The 26,611-nt window shown below is 36.1% G+C and overlaps 1 protein-coding gene across 2 annotated transcripts; it reads left to right on the top strand.

The window, feature by feature from the left end:
- The first annotated feature begins 5,273 nt into the window (after positions 1-5,273).
- Positions 5,274-26,533, top strand: LOC127788359 (protein PIN-LIKES 6). 2 transcript variants are annotated; one of them, XM_052316530.1, is made up of 13 exons: positions 5,274-5,421; positions 5,821-5,882; positions 5,999-6,348; positions 6,938-7,017; positions 7,117-7,241; positions 21,508-21,629; positions 22,218-22,403; positions 23,142-23,216; positions 23,837-23,937; positions 25,323-25,375; positions 25,495-25,683; positions 25,835-26,028; positions 26,258-26,533. In XM_052316530.1, the coding sequence occupies exons 3-12, from the start codon at positions 6,163-6,165 to the stop codon at positions 25,954-25,956; spliced, it is 1,239 nt and encodes a 412-aa protein (XP_052172490.1). In that variant the 5' UTR covers positions 5,274-5,421; positions 5,821-5,882; positions 5,999-6,162; the 3' UTR covers positions 25,957-26,028; positions 26,258-26,533. The 2 variants fall into 2 exon arrangements, with proteins under 2 accessions (XP_052172490.1, XP_052172491.1); XM_052316531.1 differs by having other exon boundaries at positions 5,331-5,421; positions 5,826-5,882.
- Positions 26,534-26,611: the final 78 nt, after the last annotated feature.

Below are 26,611 nucleotides of genomic sequence, written 5' to 3'. Positions count from 1 at the left end.
TTACAATATGGCTTTAGAATTTTGTCGCGAAACTGTACATAGTGGATGGTATTGAAAGACTACTCAAATTATTTTGTGACAATAAGTCAGCAGTTTTGTATTCCAACAACAGGAGCTCGACAAAGTCAAAGCATAAGGACATCAAGTTCCTAGTTGTTAAAGAAAGAGTTCAGAATGGACAGTTGTCTACGGAGCACATCGGAACAAACTCCATGGTTGTGGATTCGCTTACTAAGGGATTGCCACCCAAAGTGTTTCATGAGCACACTACTCATATGGGTGTCATGTTAATTGAGGATATTTAGGTTTAGTGGGAGTTTGTAATTTTAGATGCTTTTATGATATAGACACATTTTCAGTTATTTCAATTTATGGATATGTTAAGGTTATTTTCTACATAAATAAAATTTCAATTTATTTACACTCTGACTTTGGTATGGTTTGATCTCACTAAGGTTTAAGGGTGGACCAGTTGGAAATAGGCATGTTAAGATCACATTACTTAAGATTTCCATACTACACATCCACATCATGATCCATGTCATTCAATTATATCGACATACATGACCATTGATGGATTGAGTTATGACAGCTGTAACAAAGGCCGCTTTAATCCTATGTTGGCATGATTGATGGACGATATTGGTTATAGATACATTTCAGTAATGACAGTAAAGTTGAGCTCATTCGGTTATTTTTGCAAAGCATAATTATGAGGTTACACATATAGCCCAAGTGGGAGATTGTTGGATCCTTAATCCAATGTTGGGCTTATATGTGAATAATTATGCATTGGGGGTAGTCAAATAATCTTAAGCCCAATTAAAAGTGACATGTTAATGCATCTAATAGGGTGTGGGCCTTTAATGTGTAGAGACCTAAAGGATAATTTTTGTTTTCTTGATAGATTAAAACAGAATTATCAATAGGGTATAACAGGCAATTACTTTTATAAATACAACGGTTATGGTCCCTAGATCATACGAATTAGTTTTTTGTTTCTATATCCCATCATCAAAGACAAGTTGTAAAAAGAAACTTAAAGGATTCTCTCAGAAATCGTGTTGATCTAAAAGGTTAATTGCACGACTCTAGAGAACAATCTCTATGGATTCAGGTACGCTTTCGCTTATTGTTTTATTTATTCTTTGTGATTTGACATGAATATTCTTAGGATTTGGGTGATAGTTTTCACAAAGATTTAAAGTCTTTAACAGTCGCGTAACTTTTTATATAAGATTTTTCAAATAAATTTATCTCTCTCCTTCAGAAAAATTTATTTTGAACCTTATAGATAAAAAAAAAAAAAAATGACGCATATGTCCTCCAATACATTTCAAAAATTTTAATAAACAATTTGATAAAAATCTTGAAATACTTTCTACTTTTATCTTGACTATTTCATATTTTGGTCCCAAAAACATTATAATCTTATTTTGATACAATCATATCTTACTTATCTTAACAAAATCTATCTTAAACTTTCTTATTTCTTTCTGTTTGAACGTGCACAGTACAAACCAATCCTATAGTATAATACAAGCAAATTAGAATTTTAAAATATGTAATTATAGAAACAAAGATATATTATTAAATTAAATAGATATCTCGGTGTGATGTTTAGAATTGTGAAGGGTTTGAGAGGTTAAGAGTCAAAAACAGATAAAAAAACAAGATTTTTTTTTAAATATTAGTAAAATTTTGATATAGTTGTGAATTTTTTTTATTTTTTTTTATCAAATTTACTTTAGTACAATACATATTATTCAGTATCCATCAATACAAAGGGGGATTTGTAGCCTGACATATTAGTCTTGGAGATAATTAAAAAGTAAAATGTTTACTATACTCTATGTTGCACGGAAACGGAAACGGGAAACGTTTTCGATAGGAAATGAAAACGTGGAAATGAATATTCTTCTAAAAAAATAGGCATAAATAAGGTTCGAAACGGGAATATAAAACGTTTCCGAAACGGGAAAACGACTCCTATAAGGTGTTTAGTGTTTCCGTGCAACATAGACTATACTCACTAATAATCGAGAAAAGAACAATGATTTTTTGTCTTCTTTGCCTTCACATCATTGAATATTACAACTTTTAAGTACTATAATAATGTTGTTAAAATTTTATACTTTAATAATGTTAATTTAGTCGATAAATCAAACAAATTATAGGACTTCCAATTCAATCAATAGATCAATTAGGTTATAACTAAGTTTTGGTTACACATATAACAATATGTGAAAGAGAAAGGGAGAAATTATTATAAATTTGTCACTTGTACAAGAATTATTTATGACAATTTTCACGGATATGGTGCAATGGTAAAATATTTAAAATTTTATATAGAGTATCAGAATTCGAATTAGTGTGGTGACTTAAAAGACATAATTATTATTGAAAAATAGTATTTAGTTGGAAAATAATAGTAAGATTAGAAGACAAGTGTTGCATGGATTGCACTGAATGTCTAACTCTAAGTGTATATAAACTGTATTTGTATTTTAATTTATTCGGAGAATGCATCAAGAGAGAAGGTCATTAACTCCTAAGGACATGGCCGACTTAAAGCATAGGCTAGTAAGACCTATGCTTAAAGCCTTCTAAAAAGGGGCCAATAAATTTTTGTTTTTGTCAAGTTTAATGGTCAAAATATTTAAATATTTTAACATTAAAAATATTCTTTACTCAAAAAGGTCCCAATAAATTTTTAATGATAAATATTTTAGTATTAAAAAGGGGTCTTAAGAAAATTTTTATATTTTTTTATTATTTTTTTAAAAAAATTTAAATTTTAAATGGTTTGAGACCCAAACTCCCATGGCCGACTTACCTAGAGATTAACTTGAATAGTCTGGGTGAATAAAAAAAATTGTTTATAGCAATTAAATTAAATTATATTATAACTTAAAAAAGGAGAGAAAGTTGAAAAGTGGCGGGGCGGGATTGGGTAGTTTGAGTCAGCTGGGACCCATCATGAGAACAAGAAGTCATCAGAAGTGGGCCATCACTGATCAGCCATCAGCGGGGGCAGCAAACGCCAACGCTTCCCGACTTGATAGCTGCGTCGTTGTCATTCCACTCCTCATTGATCCCTGACCCTGCCAGCTGCCCCCCCACTGCACGTGATCCTCACATGCCTACCGGCATCGCACCTGGATCGATCAGATCGCAACACGTGGCACAAATCTCACTTTCTGACATTTTTAGTTCCCAAGCCCAATGCCTATCCTTCGTTCGCAGGAAACGGGTTGGTCGGGTCACGAGCCTTTGACGGGCCGGTAATTTGACAACCAACGACTCTTCATCTTTCTCTCTACCTAATTATGTTGTTTAAAAAAATTATTTTAAAATAAAGAACACAAAATTGATTTTTTATAAATAAAAAAGGTACAAAATTGGCTAAAAAATTGCATTGTTATCAATTTTGTGGGTCAATTCGTACAAATTTAATAGTTATGTACTTTTAAATGAGTCAACTTATATTCAAATTTTTATAGAATCGAAATTGATTCGCGATTCAATATTGTAAATTCGATAAATTTGATCTGTAAATTCGTAAACTCAATCTCTAAACTCGCATATTTTTGTTAGATATTTAACGATGTATTTTGTTTTTATCTATACTAGTTCATTCCCCGTGCGATGCATGAAATGTATTGAATTTATTTAAAAAATTTTATTTTTTTTTTTATTTTTTTATAATTTATTTTAATTAAAATTTTATGTTAATATTTAAAAATTAATAATATGGATTAAATCTTGTCTCTTCATATACCTACATGCTTACACATTCTCCAAACACTATTCAATTATAAAAAAAATCATCTATAGGTTCCAATAATTACATGTTTTCCACAAACTTAGACTTAATTAATGACTTATAAAAATTTCATTTCTGATAAGTAAAAAAATAAACAAAATATAATAAAATATCGAAATAGAAAGCGAAAATAGGCAGGAAAAAAATTTGACGACTATTTTGATATAATATATATATAGATATAGATTAGGTTATGACTGACTTATGAGAATTTACATTATATATAAATTAATATTTAAAATTTTAATTATGGATAAATAATGATAAAATATGGACTCAATATTTAAAAATTTTATATTAGTTTGTATTTTTAAAATTAATAGATAAATTTTTTTGAATAGGTTTATTTATAAGGAATACAATTTTAAATTATAATAATTATGTTATTAGCAATATTATTATTTTTATATAAAATTATATCATTCTAAACATATATTTACATATATTAAAGAGTATTTTGAATTGTTTCTAACATCTTACGATTTTACAATTCAAGTTTACGATTTGATTTTATGAACTCTCTTTCAATCTCACTTAAAATTTCGATTTTAAAAATCTTGAATATTGTATTGATGCATTTAAATATATCTCACATTTTAGTTAATTTTAGTAACATTGTATTTGATTTAAATACTATTAAGTAACCACTTATCTTAGAATTGCACATAAGATGTAGATAGAGCCGGTCCATGGAGTTGGGGGCTCTAGGCTATTTAAAATTTAGAATCTCTTTAAAAAATAATAAAGAAATATAAAAATTTTATTGAAACCCTTTTTAATACTAAAATATTTATCATTAAAAATTTATTAGGGTCCTTTTGGATAAAAATTATTTTTAATGTTAAAATATTTAAAATTTTTATTGTTAAACTTGGCATGGGCTTTAATAGTTAAATATTTTTAATTACTTTTTTAGGGTTCTAGGCATAGGTCTCACTGACCTATGGCTTAAGCCGGCCCTAGATATAAAGAATGAAACAATGAAACTTCACAAATTACACATTTATGGTACGGATATATGTAATGTACTACAAAAGTGGACCCACGCAATATAACACTTGAAGAGAATGAGAATTTTAAGATTATTTATTTATTGTATTAGATTTCTTATTTCCTGAAATATTTCAAGGGAAAAATATAAAATTAATTCATAATATAAAATTTAAAATTAAAAATTAAATAATATTTTATTTTTAATTAAAATTTTAAAAACATCTTTTACGAATGAATTTTTCCCTTAGCTTTTGTTTGATTCTAGTTGAATAAATTTTGCGGGAATATTCTTAAAAATTCGGAAATTAATTATTAAATAAATATTAATTACAAAACAGATGCGGGCCCCACAGGTCGAGTCAGAGGAAGTTTCCTTCGAAACACGACAAAACCCAAACCACCTGCGACAAGTAAAACGGGCGGGGCAAACCTGTAATTTTCACCCAAACCGGGGGCAAAAGCTACGGTCTTGTTCTGTATTTGGTTACGGACACGGCGTGTACCATTCCCACAGAAACAAAACGCCGGAGAAAGTTGCGGAAACCAAAAGACGGCGGAGAGAGATCCGGCGGCTACGACGGCAACGCGGATTTATTTCCCCGGTAAGCGAAAACCCTACCAATCTCTTCCTCATGCCGCAATGTTCGTTTTTACTCGGTGATTCGATCATTGATGTTTCCAGTTCGGAGAAGCGTGTTTTTTCCCCCTAACGGAGCTGAGGTTTTAATGCGTTCGCGCTGTTTCTAGATCCTGCTGTCGTTCTTAATGCTTTTTCCATACAAGCATTGCTTGTCTTCTGGTGCATTCTGATTGTTGATTTCCTTTTCGATAATTAAGCCCTCTTCAGTGTCGGTTTAATTCGAAATTGAAAATTTGGAGAATCTTCCTCTTTCCTGCTCCCCTTCATTTATTATTATTTTTATTATTAATTTCTAGTTTTTACTCGTTAGGACTAGATTAGTTGTTTACTTATTGGTTCTGTTTCGGGGTGACTTTTGCAGAGCAGAAGATTGTTCTCACAACCAATCAAGAAGAAAATTAAAGGCAGCGTGTTACTTGATAGGTAGATTTTGGGTGAATTTTAGTTTCTGGGGATTTTCTTGGACTGAAATTCTGTTCAGTTCGTTGGGTGTCATAAGGCTGCTCCGGGAACTCATATAAGATTCTTTTGTTTGTTAGGTTTTAAGCTGCATATGTGCTCGGGCTCGATTTCAGAGCTGTGTTTCCTCAATCTTGGAAGGAAATCTAGCCTGGGAGGAGGAGATAAACAAATTTCTTCAGTCTGGAACAGTGATTTTTGATGCCTGCAGAATTTCACCTGCTTTGAAGTCTGGAAGTTCACAATGGGAAAAGTGGAAAGGATCCTCTACACTGTTTTAATGGAAACTCAGCAACAAGGAGAGTCTCTTGTTGGGACTATAAGGATTGCAGTTTTACCCATAGCAAAGGTTTTTACTGTTTGTTTCTTGGGATTTCTTCTGGCGCATTTTAAGATCTTACCTGCTAATGGGAGGAAGCTTTTAAATGGGGTAAGAAAAGCTATTTCTATCTTCCTTTTTTTTTTTTTCCTTTTTTATGTACTTCTCCTTCGTTTTTCAGCACTAGGAACTAGGGAAAGAGAAGCAATGAACCTCCCCTCCAAAAAAATAAAGTAAAAAACTTAAGGTTTAGTTATTAGATTGATCCACGAATCCTGGATTGTGATTTGTGTTCATTGAGGTGATCTTTCTTTATCTGTTGGTAGAAATTGAGGGAACATACTTAGAGATGAACATTCTGGTGATACTTTGCCAGCCTTTTGTAGTTACATGTAAGTTACAATATTGGCTTTAAAAAAAATTGGTTATCGGAAAAAGATAAGCCTTGCTGTTTGGGTGTAAGAAAACAACTAAAATCAAGTGCCCTAACTTTTAGAACTTTGAAATAAGAGTTTGTGAATTTCTATCTACCAATGTGGTTTTGCTTTTGCTGAAGATGATGTAATCAAGCAATAATGAGATTTTGACTTAGTGTTATCCTCTTTCCAACTAAAAATATCTTCTCTCTGTCTCTTTATTTAATGATATTTATTGTTTCTAAATTTTGAGAACTAATATATTGCCCATCTATATGGTGCAGTTGGTTTTCTCACTTTTGCTTCCGTGCTTGATATTCTCACAACTTGGACAAGCAATCAATTTAGAGAAAATGACTGAATGGTAAGAATCATACAGTCTTGTCTTGTATATTTAGTGTATCAATAGTCAACAAATTTGGTGCCTAAGTAGTTTTTTTCCCCTTTTCCTTTTTCTTGACAGGTGGTTCATTCCTTTTAATGTTGTTCTGGCTACCATATCAGGCTCCCTCATAGGCCTACTTGTTGCATCCATTGTTCATCCACCATACCCATTCTTCAAGTTCACAATCATACATATAGGAATTGGTAAGCTGCTTCATTCTGGGAACAGATGTTATGTTTGTATTTCCTAGAATTTTATTGATGGTACATAACATGTAGCCCCTCTCCAAAATATGTTTTGGTTTGTCCAGATTTATTTTCTTTGTGGGATTCCTGTTGTCCACTTTTACCATCATCTTTTTTTTTTCCTACCGTCCACTTTTACCATCACAATGGCTAAGTTTCCTGAAATGATAAAACATTCCTGTTTATTTCTGTTAATGTGCATGCACTTACTGCTCCTACAATGAGGTTATTGTTCATTTAGTTGACCTTGACCGTTCATATATTTCTGTCACACCTAAGTAGCATGGGGACTTCTAAAAAGACCACTAAGTCAACGTTGAGCACATACTAATCATTGACTCCTTAGTAGTCCCTGGAAGGTACTTGATATGTACCCGAACGTGGACAAAGTCTTATTATGTTACTATTTTCTCAATAATTGTGTGCGGTTTGATGCTCAGTTGGCACCTATGTTACTTTGAATGTGTTGTTCTGGTAAATGGAACAGGAACAGAAAATGTATGCTGCATGTTCTACAATACGGTATGATAGGAGTAAATTTATAGATATTATAATTAAGAGTACTTTAAAAACTTTAAATTCATTTTTACAATTAAATATCCAATGATAACACCAACTAGTCTAATTTTTCTTCTAACTAATCATATAATTATATATGTCTCAGAACCTAAATGGCCTCTATCTATTTATATATTTTTTTTCATTTTTTTTTGTCAAGACACAACTTGAATATCCATATATATTTATTTATTATTTATGTATCTTCCCTCCAAAGAAAACATTGAAGAATATAGGAAAAAGAAAAATTACTAGATATTGCTAGGATTGCTAAATTCAATGCGTCGAAATAAAAAATTGACCCTATTTCAAAACATGCATATTGATTCCTTGCAGTGGCATTTTCTATCAAGATGGGTTGACACATCTATTTTGGGGAAACCATGTGTGAAACACATTGCAAGTTAAATAGGCTAAAATGTGAGAATGATACTACTTTAAAATATTGTCGTCGTCATCATCATCATGCACTCTAATCTTATTACGTGACAATTACATGGATTCTAGCTCTCCAATCATCCTTATCCATGGCCATATTTTCTATACAACCATTATATTGTCATCTTATGTCTAAGGGTTTTTCATCAAGTTTTATTTGGTTTTTCTCTACTTCTCTTGGTACAAACCTTTTTAGTTGCGTCCTATCTCCTAGTAGGTGCATCTGTTGGCTTCTACTCACATGTCCAAACCATTTTAATTGTGTTCCACACCTTATCTTTATGAAGCACCATTCTAACCTCCTTGTGGATAATCTCATTTTTTTTTTCTTGTATGGATGCACATCTAGTAGAACGTCTTCATTTTAGTTGTACTCATATTTTGCATTTGTTGGTACTTTATTGCCCAATATTTCATGCCATGCAACAAAAATGGTCTTTTAGACATCTGATAGAACTTTTCTTTGAACTTTAAATGGATTTTATGATTGCATAAAATATTGGGCACAAGTCTTCACTTTAACCATTTTACAACAATTCTGTGACCAATATATAATAATTTGTTGTGTTATTGATGCAGTAGTTTGTCCTGATCTTGTCCTCAAGACTTGCCATGTTAGCATGTCTGTACAGTGTGGTGTCCATCTCTATGTGATGTTGTCATGGATCCCGTATTAGATAACAAAGAAAATTTCTTAGGTTATATGGAAAAGATAGAATCACTTAATAGCTTAAAATTTTGGGCTGATTAGCAAGCGCCCTATCCATGACAAAGTAGTATAGACAAATGTCATTATTAACCATTTTTCTCTTAAAGAATTGCATTTGAACTAATTGAAAATGAAATAAGCTGAATTCTTGAAAGCTTACTTAAGAATTTATTGAATTTGATGGGAGATATTTATACAAGGAAAAATATCCACTCTTATCTCCTAGAAAATAGGATCAAATTCAAATTTAGATAACAATAACTAATATTCAAAACATGCTGGGCTTTATCTTTTGGTTTCAAGCTTGAATCTTTCCCTCGAATCTTGGAGTTGTATCCTGTTTTACAGGCTTCCTTGTTGTCATGATCCCGAGGATCCCCAAGGATAGAGTAGGAAATATAATAGTATTTAGCTTACATGCATTACTATACTTTATAATTTCCTTTATTCTTTCTGTTATAGCTAATTGTTTTGGCTATAGGCAGTTGTAGGCATTGTTGTAACTGCACATGGGTGCATGTGCAATGCTGTGAGGCTATATAAGCCACAGCTAGAGAGGATGGAAGGCATGCTTGATTTGAATGAATTCTTAATTCTCATTTCTCTCTAAGACTCTCTCCAATCTCTCTCAAGTTCTCCCCCTTTTCTCTCAATACCTCTCCCTCTTTCTACTGATTTCTCCCTTCCTACAATTCTGATTTCTTCCCCCAATTCCTATCACAACCTTAACTAACTCTAGGGTTGTGACGAATGGTATCAGAGCATCATTCCTCGGCGGTTTTTCTTGTTGATTAATTTTCGATGGGAATTGACGATTGTTGTCCAATGCAAGGATTGGTTATCGGACTTTGAAGACGACCACGAAAATCAGAAGCAGTGGTAGTTTTGATCGAACAATTGAGTCGATCAATGACAGTAGGTGTGAACGTTAGGTAGAGCGAATTGAATTCAGTGAATTCGATTCCAGTTAGTTTAACAGAGGAGTGGCTCTCAACTTGAAAAAATTCGGAAGGTTGTTCGATCGTGGAAGGTGACCTTGGTTGTGGAAGAAAAGCGGAAGGTTCGACTATTGAATTTCGGAGCAGCAGGTTGATTCGCTGCTATTTTTTCGAGTCGTTGCAGTCGCGATTTCGAATGTGAGGCAGATCAAAGTGATGCAGCATCAGCGGATTTGGAAGCCAAGTTGTAAGTTACTGCAACCATCGAATTCTCAATTCTGCAGAATTTCGTTGGTTGCATCATAGTCACTCAAGGAAGGCGAGCAACCAGACGATTCCAGTGGAGAAACTTCGGCGATCTGGAAGAATTTCATCGATCTGGAAGGTTGTTCAATTCTTGGAGCAGTGATTTCCAGCGAAAGGAGGTGAGGCAATAATCAGAGTGCGTAGACGAGAAGACGAGGCAGGGACGACTCTTGGAGCAGAACCTTAGCCTTCGATTTCTTCTTTTGGTGCAATTATGGTTATTCCGGTGAATTGAGCGTTTAAGACAAAGAAGCAACCAGGAGATCCCCAGTTGAATCTCAGAATTAACTTCGACGCACAAGGAGAAATGAGTCCGACACACAAAGAGGTGAGGTTAGTTGATGTTTGAGGCTTGGAATTGGAAGATGGCTTGGCCAATTGATTCCGATGCATGGATCTTCACTGTCGGAAAATGAAGGAGATTACAGAAAACTGGGAGCAGCAAGAGATCGAGATCAATTCTTCGACTACAACGATATCGGTTGTGAAGGTGACCACGGTAGCGATCAATCTTCACTTTTGATGGCGATCTAAAGGACTCTAGAAGGCTGATCAAGTCGCTGTAATTGTGTGACTTCTTCCGCTGCTACAATAGACTTGATCTTGAAGCAGAACAGTGGTTTCTATTCGCCACTTGTTGGATCAATTTTAGAGGTGACTGGGTGAGGCAGTTACAGGATGGAAGTGTGGGGATTTAGGATGGACAACACTCCGAGTTCTTGGCCTATGGCTTGTCCGACTTGTAAGATTTTTGCCATGACGGGCAAAGCATGCATGAGACCATGGGAGCCTAACTTGTAGCAGAAGGATGCTGCAATTTCAGTTGGAGGTAGATATCAAGGGGAGTTTGGCCAGAAGCCTTATGCATGGGAAAAGAAGTTGGAGAAGGAGTCTAGTCGAGTTGACAAGGGAACAAGAAGTGTGGTACATGAATCAAGCAAGGAATTTGGCCGGGTGCTACACGAACAATTGCAAGAGTTTGTAATGATACTAACTAAGAAGTATCATTACAGTTTTCTGTTGAATTCTTCAAAAATTATTGTGAGAGTTTTAACAAAGAGGAAGTCCCAAAAATGGAGTAGCTGGAGGAGAAGTGCAACATCAGAAATGATATTAAAGGTGAATGGCATTATCCAAAGGGAATTTGTAATGAACAGATTGATAGGGCAACAAAGGCAAAAGGAGAATTAAAGAAACACACCGATTCCTTTGGAAAAGAAGTTCTCGATGATGATGTTTTTGGGATTCTGCAACAAGATCAGTCCAACTTTAAGGAAGAAGGAGAAGAGGAAGAAGAGAGTGAGGAAAAGGAATTGGAGGATGACACTCAATCAATTGACAGCCTCTCAAGCACTTTTTCTAGTCCTGAGACACTTGGCTTGGTGTCAATCATTGAGAAATCGTTGGCTGGAATTGAAGTTGCAGCAGCTCCTAATGCTAATGTTCACAAACAGCCTTGGTATGAGTATCCAATGCAAGTCTACAATCCTCCATTGCTGCGTTTTGAGGATGCTGTTGATATTTTTGCAACGAAGCATGGCTGTGGGTTGAAAGGGAAGACAATAACTACAACTAGGGATGTAGATCTGCCACCCTTACTTGTATTGGAGAATAATAAACTACTAATGGAGGTTACAGACACGGATACGGATAGTCTTTATGTTGGACTTCAAGTTTCAGCTACTAAGTATGTTTGTCCGGAAATTGTTGATTATGTCCATAGATGAGAGATCAAGCTTGATTGGATAACTATTATCGGGAGTGGTTGTTTTGGGCTTGAATGCGATGAAGTTTTTCCTATGGAAGTTCTGGGTCAACTTAGGCCTAGAATTGATCTTGGAAACCTAAGAATGAAGATGAAGAGGCCTAGAAGGAGAAAGAAGGAAAGAGGAATGAAACAGATTGAGAGAGCTGGTATTGGGTAAAGGCAGTGACCAATTGCTGAAGTTCTTGGGGACAAGAACTTTCTCAAGGAGGGGGGAATTGTCATGATCTCGAGGATCCCCAAGGATAGAGTAGGAAATATAATAGTATTTAGCTTACATGCATTACTATACTTTGTAATTTCCTTTCTTCTTTTTGTTATAGCTAATTTTTTTGGCTATAGGCAGTTATAGTCATTGTTGTAACTGCACATGAGTGCATGTGCAATGCCGTGAGGCTATATAAGCCACAGCTAGAGAGGATGGAAGGCATGCTTGATTTGAATGAATTTTTAATTCTCATTTCTCTCTAAGACTCTCTCCAATCTCCCTCAAGTTCTCCCCCTTTCTCTCAACATCTCTCCTCTTTCTACTGATTTTCCCATTCATACAATTCGGATTTCTTCCCCCAATTCCTATCACAACCCTAACTAACCCTAGGGTTGTGACACTTGTCTTTTAAATCTTTATCTTATCCAACCACCTTATCTTTCCTTTTTAAACTTGAATATCCAATCTCGTCCAACACTTCCCCTCAAGCTGGAGAATAGATACTAGTCATTCCTAGCTTGCCAATTAGCAATTTGAAACCTGGTCTTGCCATGGCTTTTGTAAACACATCAGCCACTTGACTTGTTGTAGGAATATAGGATAGATTAATTCCTCCTTCCTCAATTTCCCTCTTTATAAAGTTTCGGTCTATTCTCAAATGGTTCATGCGATCATGCTGAACTGGATTTTTAACAATACTAATTGCTGATTTACTATCATTGTACACCTTTATTTGCTATGACAAAGGAATATGTAAGTCTTCCATTAGCCTTTCTAACCAAATCACTTCCCAAATTCCTTGAGCTATAACTTGGAATTCTGCCTCAACACTGTTGTGGGCAACAATCGACCGCTTCTTATTTCTCCATGTAACCATATTTTCCCATACTTTGGTATAATAACCTGAAGTTAACTGGCCATCTTCAATAGACCTTGTCCAATCTGTATCAACAAAGCCCTTAATACCCTTCTCCTCTATTTTCTGAAATAGTAATCCTTTTCTAGGTGTCCCTTTTAAATACCTTTGGACATGAAAAACTGCATTCATATGTCTGAGTTGGAGAATGCATACATTTGTTGGGATCTTACGGGAACGTAGGGGCAAATTTGTATTTTACTTACTATGATTGTAGCAGTAGGTGGTTAAGATGGTTGAAGGGTGTAACAATAGATGGTTTAGGCTGTTGGTTGGCGGTTAGATGGTTAAAGGGAGATGTTAGTACTATTAGAAGGTATAACAACTAGGCTATTAAGATTGTAACTACTGGAGATTGGCGGGAAAAGGGGTCATATAAGGGTTTCCCTATTCAATAGATGCATCAACGAATTTCATAACAACATCATACACTCCTTCTCTTCCTTTCAATTTCTCTCCCAAAATTCCTTTTTTTCATCCCTCCCTCATTCTCTTTTATCTCTCTCTTTTTCTCTCTCTAACCCTAATTCCTCTCATTTGAGGAGAATTCCATTGTCAAGACACGAGATCCTTGCAAATTGGTATCAGAGCCAAGTTATTCGGGATTGGACGGGGTGTAATTCCAACCTTGAAGCGATTGGAAACCAACCAAATTTTGCCGACTCAAGTTGGAATTGTGACGGCTCGTACCGAAACGTGAAGGTGAGGCAAACCCAACAATTCCACTGATCCAAGAATTGGACGATCTTAATCGGGCTTGGCACTATGAGGCGAGAAAGACCCGACGTGAAGGCAAGGCAGACCTAGAAATTATGACGGCTGAATTCCACTGATCCAAGAATTTGACGATCTTAATGGGGTTCGGCACTATGAGGCGAGCGAGACTAGCAATGATCTTGGAGTCGAACGAGGAATGCAAAGTTGATTCAGTTGGTGTTCTAGATGTTATCCTAGGACCATGTGGAATGACCCTTAGATGATATATGCCTCTCTCAACACTCTCAAATCCACCCAGCGATAATAGAAATTGAAACAGAAAATATAAGCAATCAAAAACAGAATGAAAATAAGAACAAGAAACAATCAAACCACAAGCAATAGGCGCGGATTTATCTTGGTTCGGAATGCCTTTGGCAATCCTACATCCAGCCTTCAAACACCCCTTCAAGCAGTCTTTATTTCCAGACAGAAGATCAGTACACATCACAACCCTCAAAGCCCACAAACCTTGAGTACAACACCACATTGTTTCCCCCCAAAAAAACCCAAGACATGCAGACAGTCTTCCTTTCTTGAACAATGCCTTGCACTCATAATACAAAGGACTAGAGCACTCACAGAATGATGCTTTCTCAGCAGGCGCCTTGCCCTTTTATTTATAGAGGAGGTGGACACACTTAGGCAATTAACTAACTTAGGGAAATTACATATTAACCCCAACAAAATGTACTAATTACACTTAACCCCTAGCTGCCTAATTTCTTCGGCCGAGACTACTCCTTCATGCTCCTTCTGGTTCTGTTATCTTCTAGGACAAAACTCGAGGCAAACTTCAACACTAGAAAATTGAATTGGTAATAGTAGGTGCAGGTTGTTTGAATTGCGGAAGGGTTGCCCAGAAGTTCGAGTCTTGGCTGACAACAACTTAATCCAAACAGAAATGATGGCGGATGGAACGTGAATGAAGCAAATGGAGGCGCAACTTCAACAAGTTAATGTAGCAGTGTCAGATATGCAAGGAAAGATCGGAGCTATCGACAAATCAATTAACCAAAAGCTGTATCAGGCACTCTCGCATATGCGAGAGGACGTGACAAGCTAAGTTCGAGAGCAAATACAAAGCTTCATGCTCATGTTTGCATGACAAAATCTTGTACGATTGTCCCCTGATTTTCCCCTAAAGGAACAATTGGAACCGATGCTGTTCAGAAGAGGACTAGGCCCAAGGGTGGTAGAAACAGTGGAGTTAGAAGCAGAAATAGTAGCGATGGAAGAAGTATTAGAGGAACAGACAACAAATAAGAGACCTGGAACGCAGACTGCACCGTTCCATCCTCAATTTCCCATGCCGAAATTGGATTTGCCTATATTCGAACGACAAAATCCACGTTGGTGGATCCGACGGTGTGAAAAGCTGTTTGTTCTTTATCAAACTCCGGAGCACCTGAAGATCACATCGGCGGCAACTTACTTGAACGACGTGGCTGATTCTTGGTTTCAGGATTGGTATGAGTCACAGGAAGGCAGCAATGGTTAGATTTCGTTGAGGAATTATGTACCAGGTTTGGGGATTAGAATTTGACAGATGTTGTAGAAGAGTTTAACAAGTGGGGATGGTTCAGCAACACTAAGAGAATTTCAAAGAAATTAAATCCATTGTGCGTACAATGAATCCAGGGTCAAGTGAGGCTATTTTATTTCAAGTTTTATTAGCGGCCTAAGTGATGAACTCAAGCTGACGGTCAAGATGCAACAACCAAAATTGGTTAAGGAGGCGGTTAAAGGTGCTAGGCTACAGTAGATGCTGGTGGAAGCTTTGATGAAGAAACAACAACTTTCTTTTCGCAGCAATCAAATGGCCTTCACTCGTGAGGGTAAGGAGCTAAAGGAAGCAGGGAAATTTGGCCAAAACATGAAAGGCAATGTTGTTTTGCTTGTGACAGTGGGAAATTCGTCGTTTGAAGGCCAATCCGAGATTTTTGAGCAGTGGAGATAGGCTGGCAAAGAAAAGCTCACGTCTGATGACGTTCCACATGAGGAAGAGGTGGTGGCAAAAGAAGTGAAGGATGGAGCGATCTCTTTACATGCATTAAGGGGATTGGTGGACAATAGGACTATCAAGATGGAAGGGATGGTGAGAAATCAGAAATTGATGGTTCTAATCGATAGTGGAAGTACGCACAGCTTTATAGGAGAAGAAACAATAAAGAAGTTGGGGTGTATGACCACGAGGGTGCAGCCATTGACGGTAATAGTTGCAAATGGGGAAAAAGTGGTAAGTAGTATGGCTTGTATGAATTTTCATTGGGAAATGCAAGGAGAAATGTTCTTGACAGATTTACGACTATTGAAGCTCGAAGGTTATGATGTCGTGTTGGGGGTTGATTGGATGCAAACCATTAGTCCCATTAGCTTTGATTTCAACAAGCTAGAAGTAATAATCATGAAAGATAGAAGGCTAGTAACTTTGATGGGGAGTGTGGACAGTGGGATGTGCAAGATAACAATCGTAAGGCGTGCAGTTGCTAGTAATGGTCAGCAGGCCGGGTTAATCAACATGGCAAATTCCCTAGTTCTTTGATCTCAAACTCCTCAGCCAAACATCTACCCAAGTTCTATCTCTCATTTTCATCATTTCCTGTCACTATAATCTCATCAACATAAACAATAAGAGCTATGACAAAATCTGAACCTGAGTGTTTTATGAATAGAATGTGGTCCCCTTGGCTCGGTTTGTAACCCATGGTTTGCATTACTTTGGAAAATCTCCTGAACCAAGCTCTAGGTGACTGTTTTAGGCTATATAGTGTCTTCTTGAGTCTACAAACCTTAGTCCCAGGTCTGTTTTTGTTGAATCCTGGGGGTATGTCCATATATATTTCCTCCTCAAGGTCTCCGTGCAAGAAAGCATTCTTCACATCAAACTGTAACAAAGGCTAATCAAAGTTAACTGCTAGGGATAAGAGAACTCTCCCCTGATCATACTCAACATTTAGGCCTGCAAGAAAATCATAGGTGTGATCTTTGTCTATAAAAGCTTTCAAGGTGGCTACATCATCATTGTTTTTCATCTCAATTACCATCTAGTGATCCATTTCTTGCCATAGTCCCTTTAGGAAATTGGCATACTCAATAATAGTTCTGTTATCTTGCTTTGCTGCAACTATTTTGGTCTTCAACTCGTAGATCTAGGCTGCATCCTTCACCTTTGAGTAGGTTTGTTGGATAGACTCCCAAATCTCCTTTGTTGTTGACAAAAACATGTAGGTATCACTGATTTCGAGAGCCATGGAACTCCACAGCCATGCAATGATTATGGAATCTTCTTCATCCCATGCTCCATAGGTTGGATCTTCTTTCTTTGGTTCGATTCCTATAATATGGTTAATCTTCCCTTTTCCTTTCAAAATGGTTTGAATCAATTGGGACCATTTAAGATAATTCCTTCCATCCAACTGATAGACAGCATTGATTGGCTGCAGTTCTCCCGATGGCTGAAGCATCGTGGGTGTCAGTGTTTCCCTTGTATCGTGGGAACTAGCTTTATCAGTGGTGGTTGGCATCTCTAGTTAATGGGAAGGGCTAAGGGAAGAAGGGGAAATAATGTACTATTACAACAATGAAGGCTGCTTGTGATGGTTGTTAGTAGCAACAAAAGAGCAGGCAATGAAGGCTTAGAAAAAAGAGTTCTAGGGTTTCTTAGGCTCTGATACCATGTGGAAAAGAGACTAAAACAATGTTGAACAAGATAGAAAAGAGAGAATCCTTTTTAGCAGTAGAACTCTATATTAGGTCTAGCATTCTTTCATTGAAATTTATAGTAAGCTGTACATTAATTAAAACTACAATTAGGCCTAAATAATAGTTAATTACATCTAATCACATGCTAATTGACAAATCTTCTTTCCTTGATTTATGGCAAAGATACTTTCCTTGATTTATCACAAATCTTCTTTCCTTGATTTATGGCAAAGATACTTTCCTTGATTTATGGTCTTGATTCATGACAATCTTATAGATCAATTGAAAGGGTTTAGATGGTTTATAGGGTTGTATAGAATAATGAGAACAAGGTTGTTTTGCAAGAGTACACTGCTCACTGCTCACATTTAAAAGATTGTTCTTTATTAATGAAAATGTGAGGATACGAGGATTTTAGATATGAGAAACTAGGGTGTCTTAGGCGCTTATGCCACAACAGAACATTGGCATTAACTGTTACAGTAAAGACAACTTTATTGGTTTAAGAACTAGGAACATCTTCTGTCATATAGTAAAGGCCATATCTAGCCTTACCACTGCCAATCATCATCCTTGAAGCCTGGTCCTGAAATAATTTACACTACAATTCATATCTCTTGTAAGTTTACTAACTGATAGTAAATTGCACTGCAATCCCAGTATGTTTGGAACAAATTTCAACTTTAGTTTTGATAAACACATTGTTCCAAACCCCAAGGTAGGAGAGGTTGTGTTATTAGCCATAGAAATATCAATAGTTGTGTTACAAGGTGTATAATCCATCATAGAGTTAGCCAAACTTGACATATGATCTGATTCACTAGTATCCACTATCCAAACATATTTAGGGGGCTTTCGTGAGACTAGTGAGTAATGAGGAATACCTTGTAGGGCTATTGAAACTATTGGCTTAGGAGTAGAAAGACTTGAGGGGTTTATACCTTGATTTAGTAGCCTGTACAAGGTTTGAACCTGCTCTGCTAATAGTTTTAGATTCGAGTTGTTCCTAGATTCAATAGAGACTTTGGCAGCATAGGCTGATCTGGTTGTTTCCCTCTTGTTTCGTGGCTTCCAATTTGCTAGTTTGTCATGAATCTTCTAGCATTTTTCTCGTGTATGGTAGGGTTTGTTACAGTGGTCACACCACTGCTTGTCCTCGTTCCCCTGATTTCTTGACAAAGTATCCACCTATTTGACCGTAACTAGAGTAGAGTTTTGATGACTTAAAATGAAGTTTGTCTGTTGGGTAAGCATCACCTTACGCCTGCTTTCCTCTCTCCTTACCTCAACAAACACTTATCTAAGTGTAGGTAAGGGTTTAGTATCCAATAATCTTCCATGAACTTCATCCAAATCAGAGTTGAGACCATGGAAAAAATAAAAAACACGATCTTTTTCTAACATTTTATTGTATTTTGTTCTATTAGTTGAACACTTCCAATTAACAGTGTAGAATAAATCCATCTCATGCCATAACTCAACCAAAACGTTACAGTATTCTATAAACATTCAGATTATCTTGTTTGGTTGTACAGATGGCTGACCCGATCTCAAAACATTAAAAGGTATTCTCCAAATCTGAGTACATTTCTTAGACTACATCCCAAATCTCTTTTGTCGTCTTGTAGAAGAGATAGGTTCTGCTGATCTTGGGCTCCATTGAGTTGATAAGCCATGCCATAATAGTTGAGTTTTCTGCTTCCGTGATGCCATAATTGGCTGCTATGGTTGGTGGAGTAGGAATTGCTCGTGTCTAGTATCTAGCTTTTTCTTTCTCTTTGATTATAAGCAATACCGATTGAAACCATTCTTTGAAATTACTCCTATTTAACTTATGTTCAGTAATCTGTAGAGGATGGTTATCAATAGAATTTGTAGAAAAATTTGGCAGAGAATGAGGATTAGGAGAACTCATGGTTGAGGCTTTGGTTATGGTTGGGTTTGGTAGAGTTTTGGCCATGATTTTGTAAACAACCTAGACTTCAAGATCTAGGTGACCAGGATTTGGCTCTGATACCATGAAATAAACTGAATTCTTGAAAGCTTATGTAAGAATTTATTGATTCCGAAGGGAGAAAATAGAAGGCAAAATATCTACTCTATCACCTAGAAAATAGGAGCAAATTCAAATTTAGGTAATGATAACTAATATTCAAAATATGTTGGCCTTTATCTTCTGGTTTTGAGCTTGAATCTCTCCCTTGAATCTTGGAGCTTTATCCTATCTTCCAAGCTTCCTTATTTTTCAAAACTTTGTCTTATCCAACCACCTTATCTTTCTTTTTTAAACTTGAACACCCAATCTCGTCCAACAGAAAACAATATAAACAAATTGCAAAACAGATGTAGACAGATTACAAATATATATTCAAATATTAAACAAAACAGATACTTAGATAAAGAAAAATAAAAAAAGAATAAATGCTATGCAAAACACAAACTTAGATATTAAGTAGAACAATTACTCACATACATAAAAGCATAAAGCAACCCAAGCAATTGAAGAAAAAACAAATACAAAAAAAAAAAAAAAAAAAAGAAGATAAAAAAGCAATTGAGCAAAAAAATATAAAAAAATTCCTAACAAATTATGTTTATACCCATAAATTACACAAAATGCATATACTGAGGCCAAAAAAATATTACATAGAGAAGCTGACAGCCTGACACTGAAGGATGGAAAAAAAATAATCTCTAAGAGGTTGCTAAACAGAATTGTGATATGAGATTTGGGCATTTGAAATTAGATTTGAGGGTTTAAGACTTTGAGTTGTAAAGCCATGAGATGTTGAAAGCCAAAAATAAATAAAAAGGGGAAAGTTTTAAGATATTAGCGAAATTTGGTACTGGTCAATACCATGCAGTACCTTAGCTGAAGAGATTTTTTATTTTTTAGTATCAGAATATTTTACTGGTACAACTTGTACCGGCTAGTATGGAACGAAATTCATAACCCTTAGTACAACAATATTTCTATGTACTCCCAATTTGGGCACGATCTAGCAAATAATTGAGTCCCTGTTTGGGATTGATGTGAGGTGAGGTGAGTTTGATTATATAAAATTGTTTGGTAAATTGGTTAGGTTGAGTTGATTTTCAAATTATAATTGTTTGCTAAAACACTTTAACTCACCTAATGCACCAAAATACTAAAGTTGAGTTTGAGTCCTAATGTGAATTGAAGTTTGCCAAACACCTTATTTATTGCATTGGGCCATGAACTTAACTCAATGCAGCTCCAAACTCAAAGCCAAATAGGGTCTGAGAAAATGTTTTGGAAAACAAAACTCTTTTGTATGAATCCCCCCTTGAATTATATATATATATATATATATATCATTGATGGAGGAAGAATCTATAGAACTTTGTATGTGACATACTTCTTTCAAGGTAAACCAAATTGCAAGGAAATAAAGAAATTTATGCTGATACCAATGGATATGTTGATATTAGTATAGAAATAGCAACAATATATGTTGGTACTCTTAAGTAGGGGAAGAGAAGATATCTTCAACAAAAGAGGAAGAGAAGACGAAGGAAAACTGAAATAGGAAATCCTTAAGTGGGCTATGGGTTATAAGGGTTTTATAGAAGATGTGACTACAGATATAAATGGTTAGCAAGCGAATAGGTTGTTATTATAATAAAATGTCAAAATTAAAGATACTAACCATTACTTGTGTCTTATATCAGATAATCATCAGTTTATTCTTTTTTTAGTTTGAGATTATTTTGTTTTCTTTCACCAATAAACTAAACTCTATGACTACAATGCAGTGTGCATAAGTTGCTGAACCTTTAATCAACCCATGCTCCTGCCCCTCTTTTATTGGTGGCCTTGTAATGTTGATTGTTCGAATTTTGTACTGAAATTTTAATCTCTAGTGATATTGTCTCTGTGTTACCATGTACTGGCATTTAACAGGAAATATTGGGAATGTGCCGCTAGTCCTGATTGCGGCTTTATGTCGAGATAAGGCAAATCCTTTTGGAGACTCTGACAAATGTGCCCAAGATGGGAATGCATATATCTCATTTGGTCAATGGGTAAGTTATACAATTTTCTTCTCTTCAACCTAGCTCATTCAAAACTGTTTTGAAATTGCACACTCCTTCATTTAATGGAATTTGCATAGTTATCTATCTTTTTGTTATTCAATTATTTGAGCTACTTCTCTTATATAGTCCTGATTATCTTATTATTCTTCCTTGAGTGCTAGGGCCTTCTCTATAAAATTTCAGCAGTTGAGATTAGCTCCTCAGAAGATTATGTCCTATGACTAGAGGTCTGACCTGGTTTTACTAGAAAGACAGAAGGCTAAAAAATAAAGGGGGGGAGAAAGTGTCATAAGATGATCCTTTTGTTATTTGCATTTAGCACTTTAGGATTTTACCTATAACAGATTGTGAATGAGATACCTCAATTGCATTTTTCTGTTAGAACCCCAATTTAAAATGGAAAGCTAAAATGTTAGATCAACAATGTAATCCATGCAAAGCTATAAAATTATTAACAATTTGTATTTATGCATTCCAAATCTTCCATCCAATCTGCACAAGGGATATGCATAATGTCGTACTACACATTCCAAATTGCTACATTCAATCTGTATAACCCCCCTCTCATGCGTTTAGGTTGGTGCAATTATACTATATACCTACGTTTTCAATATGCTCGCACCTCCTCCTGAAGGCACCTTTGATGTTGAGGACAGGAATCTTCCTATCAAGAACATTTCCAAGGATGACAATCCAGAGCAAGTCCACCTTCTCCAGCAGGAATCTGTACCTATTAGTTCAGATGTGCACAGGAAAGAAAAGGTGAGACCCAACTAGATTAGCATCCTATATGTAATTGAACCATATATTCTATTCAGCTCGTCCAAGATCATGATAGCTGATCAACACAGAAATCAGAAAATTCTTTATGCTTAATGTGAACACAGATGAATTAGCTTGGGTTCCATTAAAATTGCTTTTCTTGTATTTTTGAATGACAAAATAAGAAAAGCAAAGCAGAACATTGACCATTTAACTGTGGTTGTAGATATTTGTGAACTTATTTAGCATGCAAGAAGTTTTAAATGGTTGAGAATGGGTGAGTTTTTCCACTTCAATGTTGCTATCTGCATATAGGAGATTCCAATCAACTGTAGGTTGCCACAACACTGTACAGTTACTTTGAGCTTATTTATGGCATGGGAACCCAAATTTAACCATCCATGGTCTCCTGTTTAAAAATATTTTGTACACCTATGCAGGTTTGATTTGCTTTATATCTGGATAGGTGGCTGTTCTTCCAGCTTTCTTGAAACCTTATGTTAAAATAGTTATGGCTTCTCTCAAAAACAAAAGCAAAATCTTTGACTTAACTAGGATTTAAGTGAGGGATTGCACTGAATTAGCATGCAACTTTGAGAACCCAAACCTTGTTTATTGACAATCCAATTTGCATGATTGCTATTCTGGATTCAGAAATCATTCTGCTTCATTGCTGCTTGCTCATTTTACAGGGTACTACAGCCTGTGGTTTTCTGACTTTTCATGCTTTCCATGCAGATCAAAGATTTCTTCAAGTTTCTGTATGAGAAATTTAAGGTCAAGCAGATCCTTCAACCCCCCATCATTGCTTCTGTAAGTTCAATTCTTTGATACCTGATTAATTGATTTTTTTCGTAAAGGCTAGGGTCCAGATCCCAATCTTTTGTGCTTGGAACCTCCTAGTTGTTTTTATAGTTTGGATTATTGGTACTGACATAACCTATTTAGTAATGTTGTTTTTTTGGGCCTTTATTATGTGCACCAATAGAATTGGAAATTGCTATTATCGGACAATTTTAAGCTTATGAAAATACTCCACTAATGTATGGGAGCATATAATACCATGGTCCATGGAGATGGATTTCAAGGGGCAAAGACCAAAACTGACCTACACAAAAGCCAAGTCTCAGAAGGAGACCCACTTGTGTAAATCAATCTAGTTGACCATCTTGATTAATAGGTTTTGAAAAGAATTGAATCCATCTTAAACTTGAGTTGTTTATAACAATTTGTACCATTAAGTATACTTTCAACAAACACTTGGTGCTTTTGCATTTTTTTATTTCTATATGCTGCAACTTTTATCGTGATTTTCTGGATCTCTAATTTGTCCACTAGCTTGACCATTTCTATTGAAATGTCATTGAGGAAAATTTTCCCAATCTCCTCCTTCCCCACTTAATGGCACTAATTTGGTATGCATATCGGTGCAGATTCTAGCAATGGTTATTGGATGTGTACCATTTTTGAAGCGATTAATTTTTACCACTGATGCTCCCCTATATTTCTTCACTGACAGCTGCACAATTCTAGGGTATGCTCAGTCCCTCCTCTCCTTGCATTTTCTGGTGTTACATTTTAGTTGGAATTTCTTGGCTTTATGTGAGCAATCACTTGCACATGCAAACATCTTGATGTATATTTCTGTAGCTGTGCTATTGCATAAAGCAAGATAGTTGGAATCAGTAGGTTGCCTAATAAGTCTTTAGAAAGAATAAACAACATATCAAGCCCTTATCGCACTATGTGGCTAGCTATGTGAATTTTAGCTCGCTAGTTATTCATGTGGCCGACTCCACATAGTGGGATAAAGGCTGGATATGTTGTTGTTAGTTATTTCTACTTGTGGCCTTATCTTCTGTAAGGCTTATGACTCATCATATCTAAGTGTCTCCCACAAAGTTTTTTCTTGGTATTTCTTCCTCTACCTCTTTTGCTAGATAAGTCTTAGTGTTTAGGAAGAATAGTGAACAAAAGCCAGGACACTGGATTCTCTTTCTATAGGTGCTGACTATACAAATATAGAAGAAAGAAATAAGATTTTGTGGGATGTTCAATGATGAACATCTTTGTCTAAGAGTTAAGGTGCTTATGTGAATAAAAATAGAAAGGGTCCTGTAATTTTTTCAACAAATGACAATAAATGTCAAAGGGGGTCATACTTAACCCCAAATCAGAAACATAGAAGCAATTTTTTGGACTGCAAAATTTCGGATAAGTATGCAATCAGGATTATGTCTAAAGCTGTTGGCAAGAATGAGTTGGCCCTTCAGTACAGTGACCTAGAAAGCAGTTGCTTAGGGGGCAGACAGGTAGAAATGCATCCCCTGTTGCATATTTGGGGATGATTCTTGGCACATGGAATACAATGAATGATCTAATTTTTCTGTCTTAAAAACATTTGTTCTCAATGTTTCAATAAATATTTAGTATACGTTTCTACTACATGTGGTTTTAGGGTCCGGTCACATGATTGAATTTTGTTTAAATGGCCTATTTCTGGGTCAAGATTTTGTTCAATGAATGCAGTCTGGGGGTGGCATGTGGTTTCAGCGTCTGCTAGCAAGAAAGGTACTATGTTGGGATAGTTGTCCTGAATGTGTAGTTATTGCCGGTGAATGAATAGGGTAGTATTTTCTAAAGATTTGTTTCCCTTCAGATCAAGAATGATCTAGCTGAATCAAGACCAACTTAAAATGTCAAAAGAATTTGTCAATCACATTACTAATGCTGCAATAATTTGCTCCATGAGGTGCTATTTTTGGATCTCTTGTGCCTTGTAAGAACAGAGAGCTTCCAAGATTGTTACATTTTCTGCTTCACACTTTATAGCTTAGACCCATTTACCAATATTCAGACAAGGGAAGAATATTAATGACTCAGCATCCTGATCTGCAACATTATGCTTTGACTTTCCAGGGGTGCAATGATCCCGTGCATTTTGTTGGCATTGGGTGGGAACCTTACAGATGGTATGTTGATTTTCTAATTGCTCCTCTCAGAATCTCCTTCCATAAAAGCATCCCACTCCCTTAAACTGGTATTGAGGCCTTTGGCACAACGTAAGATGACCGCTAGTTAATACTTGCAGGCCCAGGGAGTTCAAAGCTTGGTCTGAGGACAACTGCTGCTATTATTTTCGGGCGGTTGGTTTTAGTTCCTCCTGCTGGACTTGGCATAGTCACTTTGGCTGACAAGCTTGGCCTCCTTCCCCCCGATGACAAGATGTTCAGATTTGTCCTCCTCCTCCAGTATACCATGCCGACATCTGTGCTTTCTGGTAACATCAAAATCTCAGTGTTCCCACACAATTATTGTGTGACCAAATAGCATCTGCATGAGCACAAGAACTTATTTTCCTGACTACTCAAATTTTGGCATGCCATCGTTAGACACCATGGTTTTCATGGCTTGTTCCTTTTTTTCTGCAGGTGCCGTCGCCAATTTGAGAGGGTGCGGGAGAGAAGCAGCAGCCGTGTTGTTTTGGGTTCACATCTTCGCGATTATTTCCATGGCCGGATGGATCGTCCTCTACCTCCACATACTTTTCTAAACAAATGCTTGGAAGTGGGTGGTGTGTAATTACTTCCATCTTTGCAAGGAGCTCTCTTGGCTCATCCTCCAGGTATATGTGTATGTATATATATATATATGGAGAGAGAGAAGAGAGAGTTGCTAATATGTGGGGGGTGTGGCGGTGGTGGGGCCTCCAGTTTTGCTAGGTGATTCCATCCATGTGTTAATAGCCAAACCGGAAACCGTGAAACCATGTATAGCAAACAAACTGTCAAAAGGATTCTGATCTCATCTTTTTGTTTTAACTAACCTTCCATTATTTCTCATTGAAATTTCAGTTACTGCTGCTGCTGCTGCTATATCATATCATATGCATCTTTGCCGGTTTGTGTTGCCCTGACGCCGAGAAATGTTTGCTAAATTTTTTGGTCACCGGCCATTGTGCCCCATATATCGCATTGACGTGCAAAACGAATTGTAGATTTATACTACGTGATTCCGCCCCTCGATGCTAAAATGTGGGGAGGTCTCCAAGTTCTGGTCTGACTAGTAGAATTATATCCTTTGGCTGTTTTGAGCCCTAAATTTAAATAAATAAATATATATTTTTTTCACCCTCGGTCAAATTTCTCATCAAGGACTCTCTTTGGTAGCAGCGTAGCCTAATCAATTCCCCCACTGAAAGCCCTACT

This window comes from Diospyros lotus, chromosome 13 (genome assembly GCF_014633365.1).
Source record: "Diospyros lotus cultivar Yz01 chromosome 13, ASM1463336v1, whole genome shotgun sequence".
In the NCBI taxonomy this organism is placed as follows: Eukaryota; Viridiplantae; Streptophyta; class Magnoliopsida; order Ericales; family Ebenaceae; genus Diospyros; species Diospyros lotus.
The sequence above is the reverse complement of the archived record's forward strand: the minus strand, read 5'-3'. Positions and strand labels throughout refer to the sequence as shown.

Excerpts from the sequence above, each read along its gene's own strand:
- LOC127788359 (XM_052316530.1), top strand. The coding sequence starts at position 6,163 with ATGGGAAAAGTGGAAAGGATCCTCTACACTGTTTTAATGGAAACTCAG. Across the intron at positions 6,349-6,937 it reads GGAGGAAGCTTTTAAATGGG|TTGGTTTTCTCACTTTTGCT; the intron begins GTAAGAAAAGCT and ends TATATGGTGCAG. Across the intron at positions 7,018-7,116 it reads TTAGAGAAAATGACTGAATG|GTGGTTCATTCCTTTTAATG; the intron begins GTAAGAATCATA and ends TTTTCTTGACAG.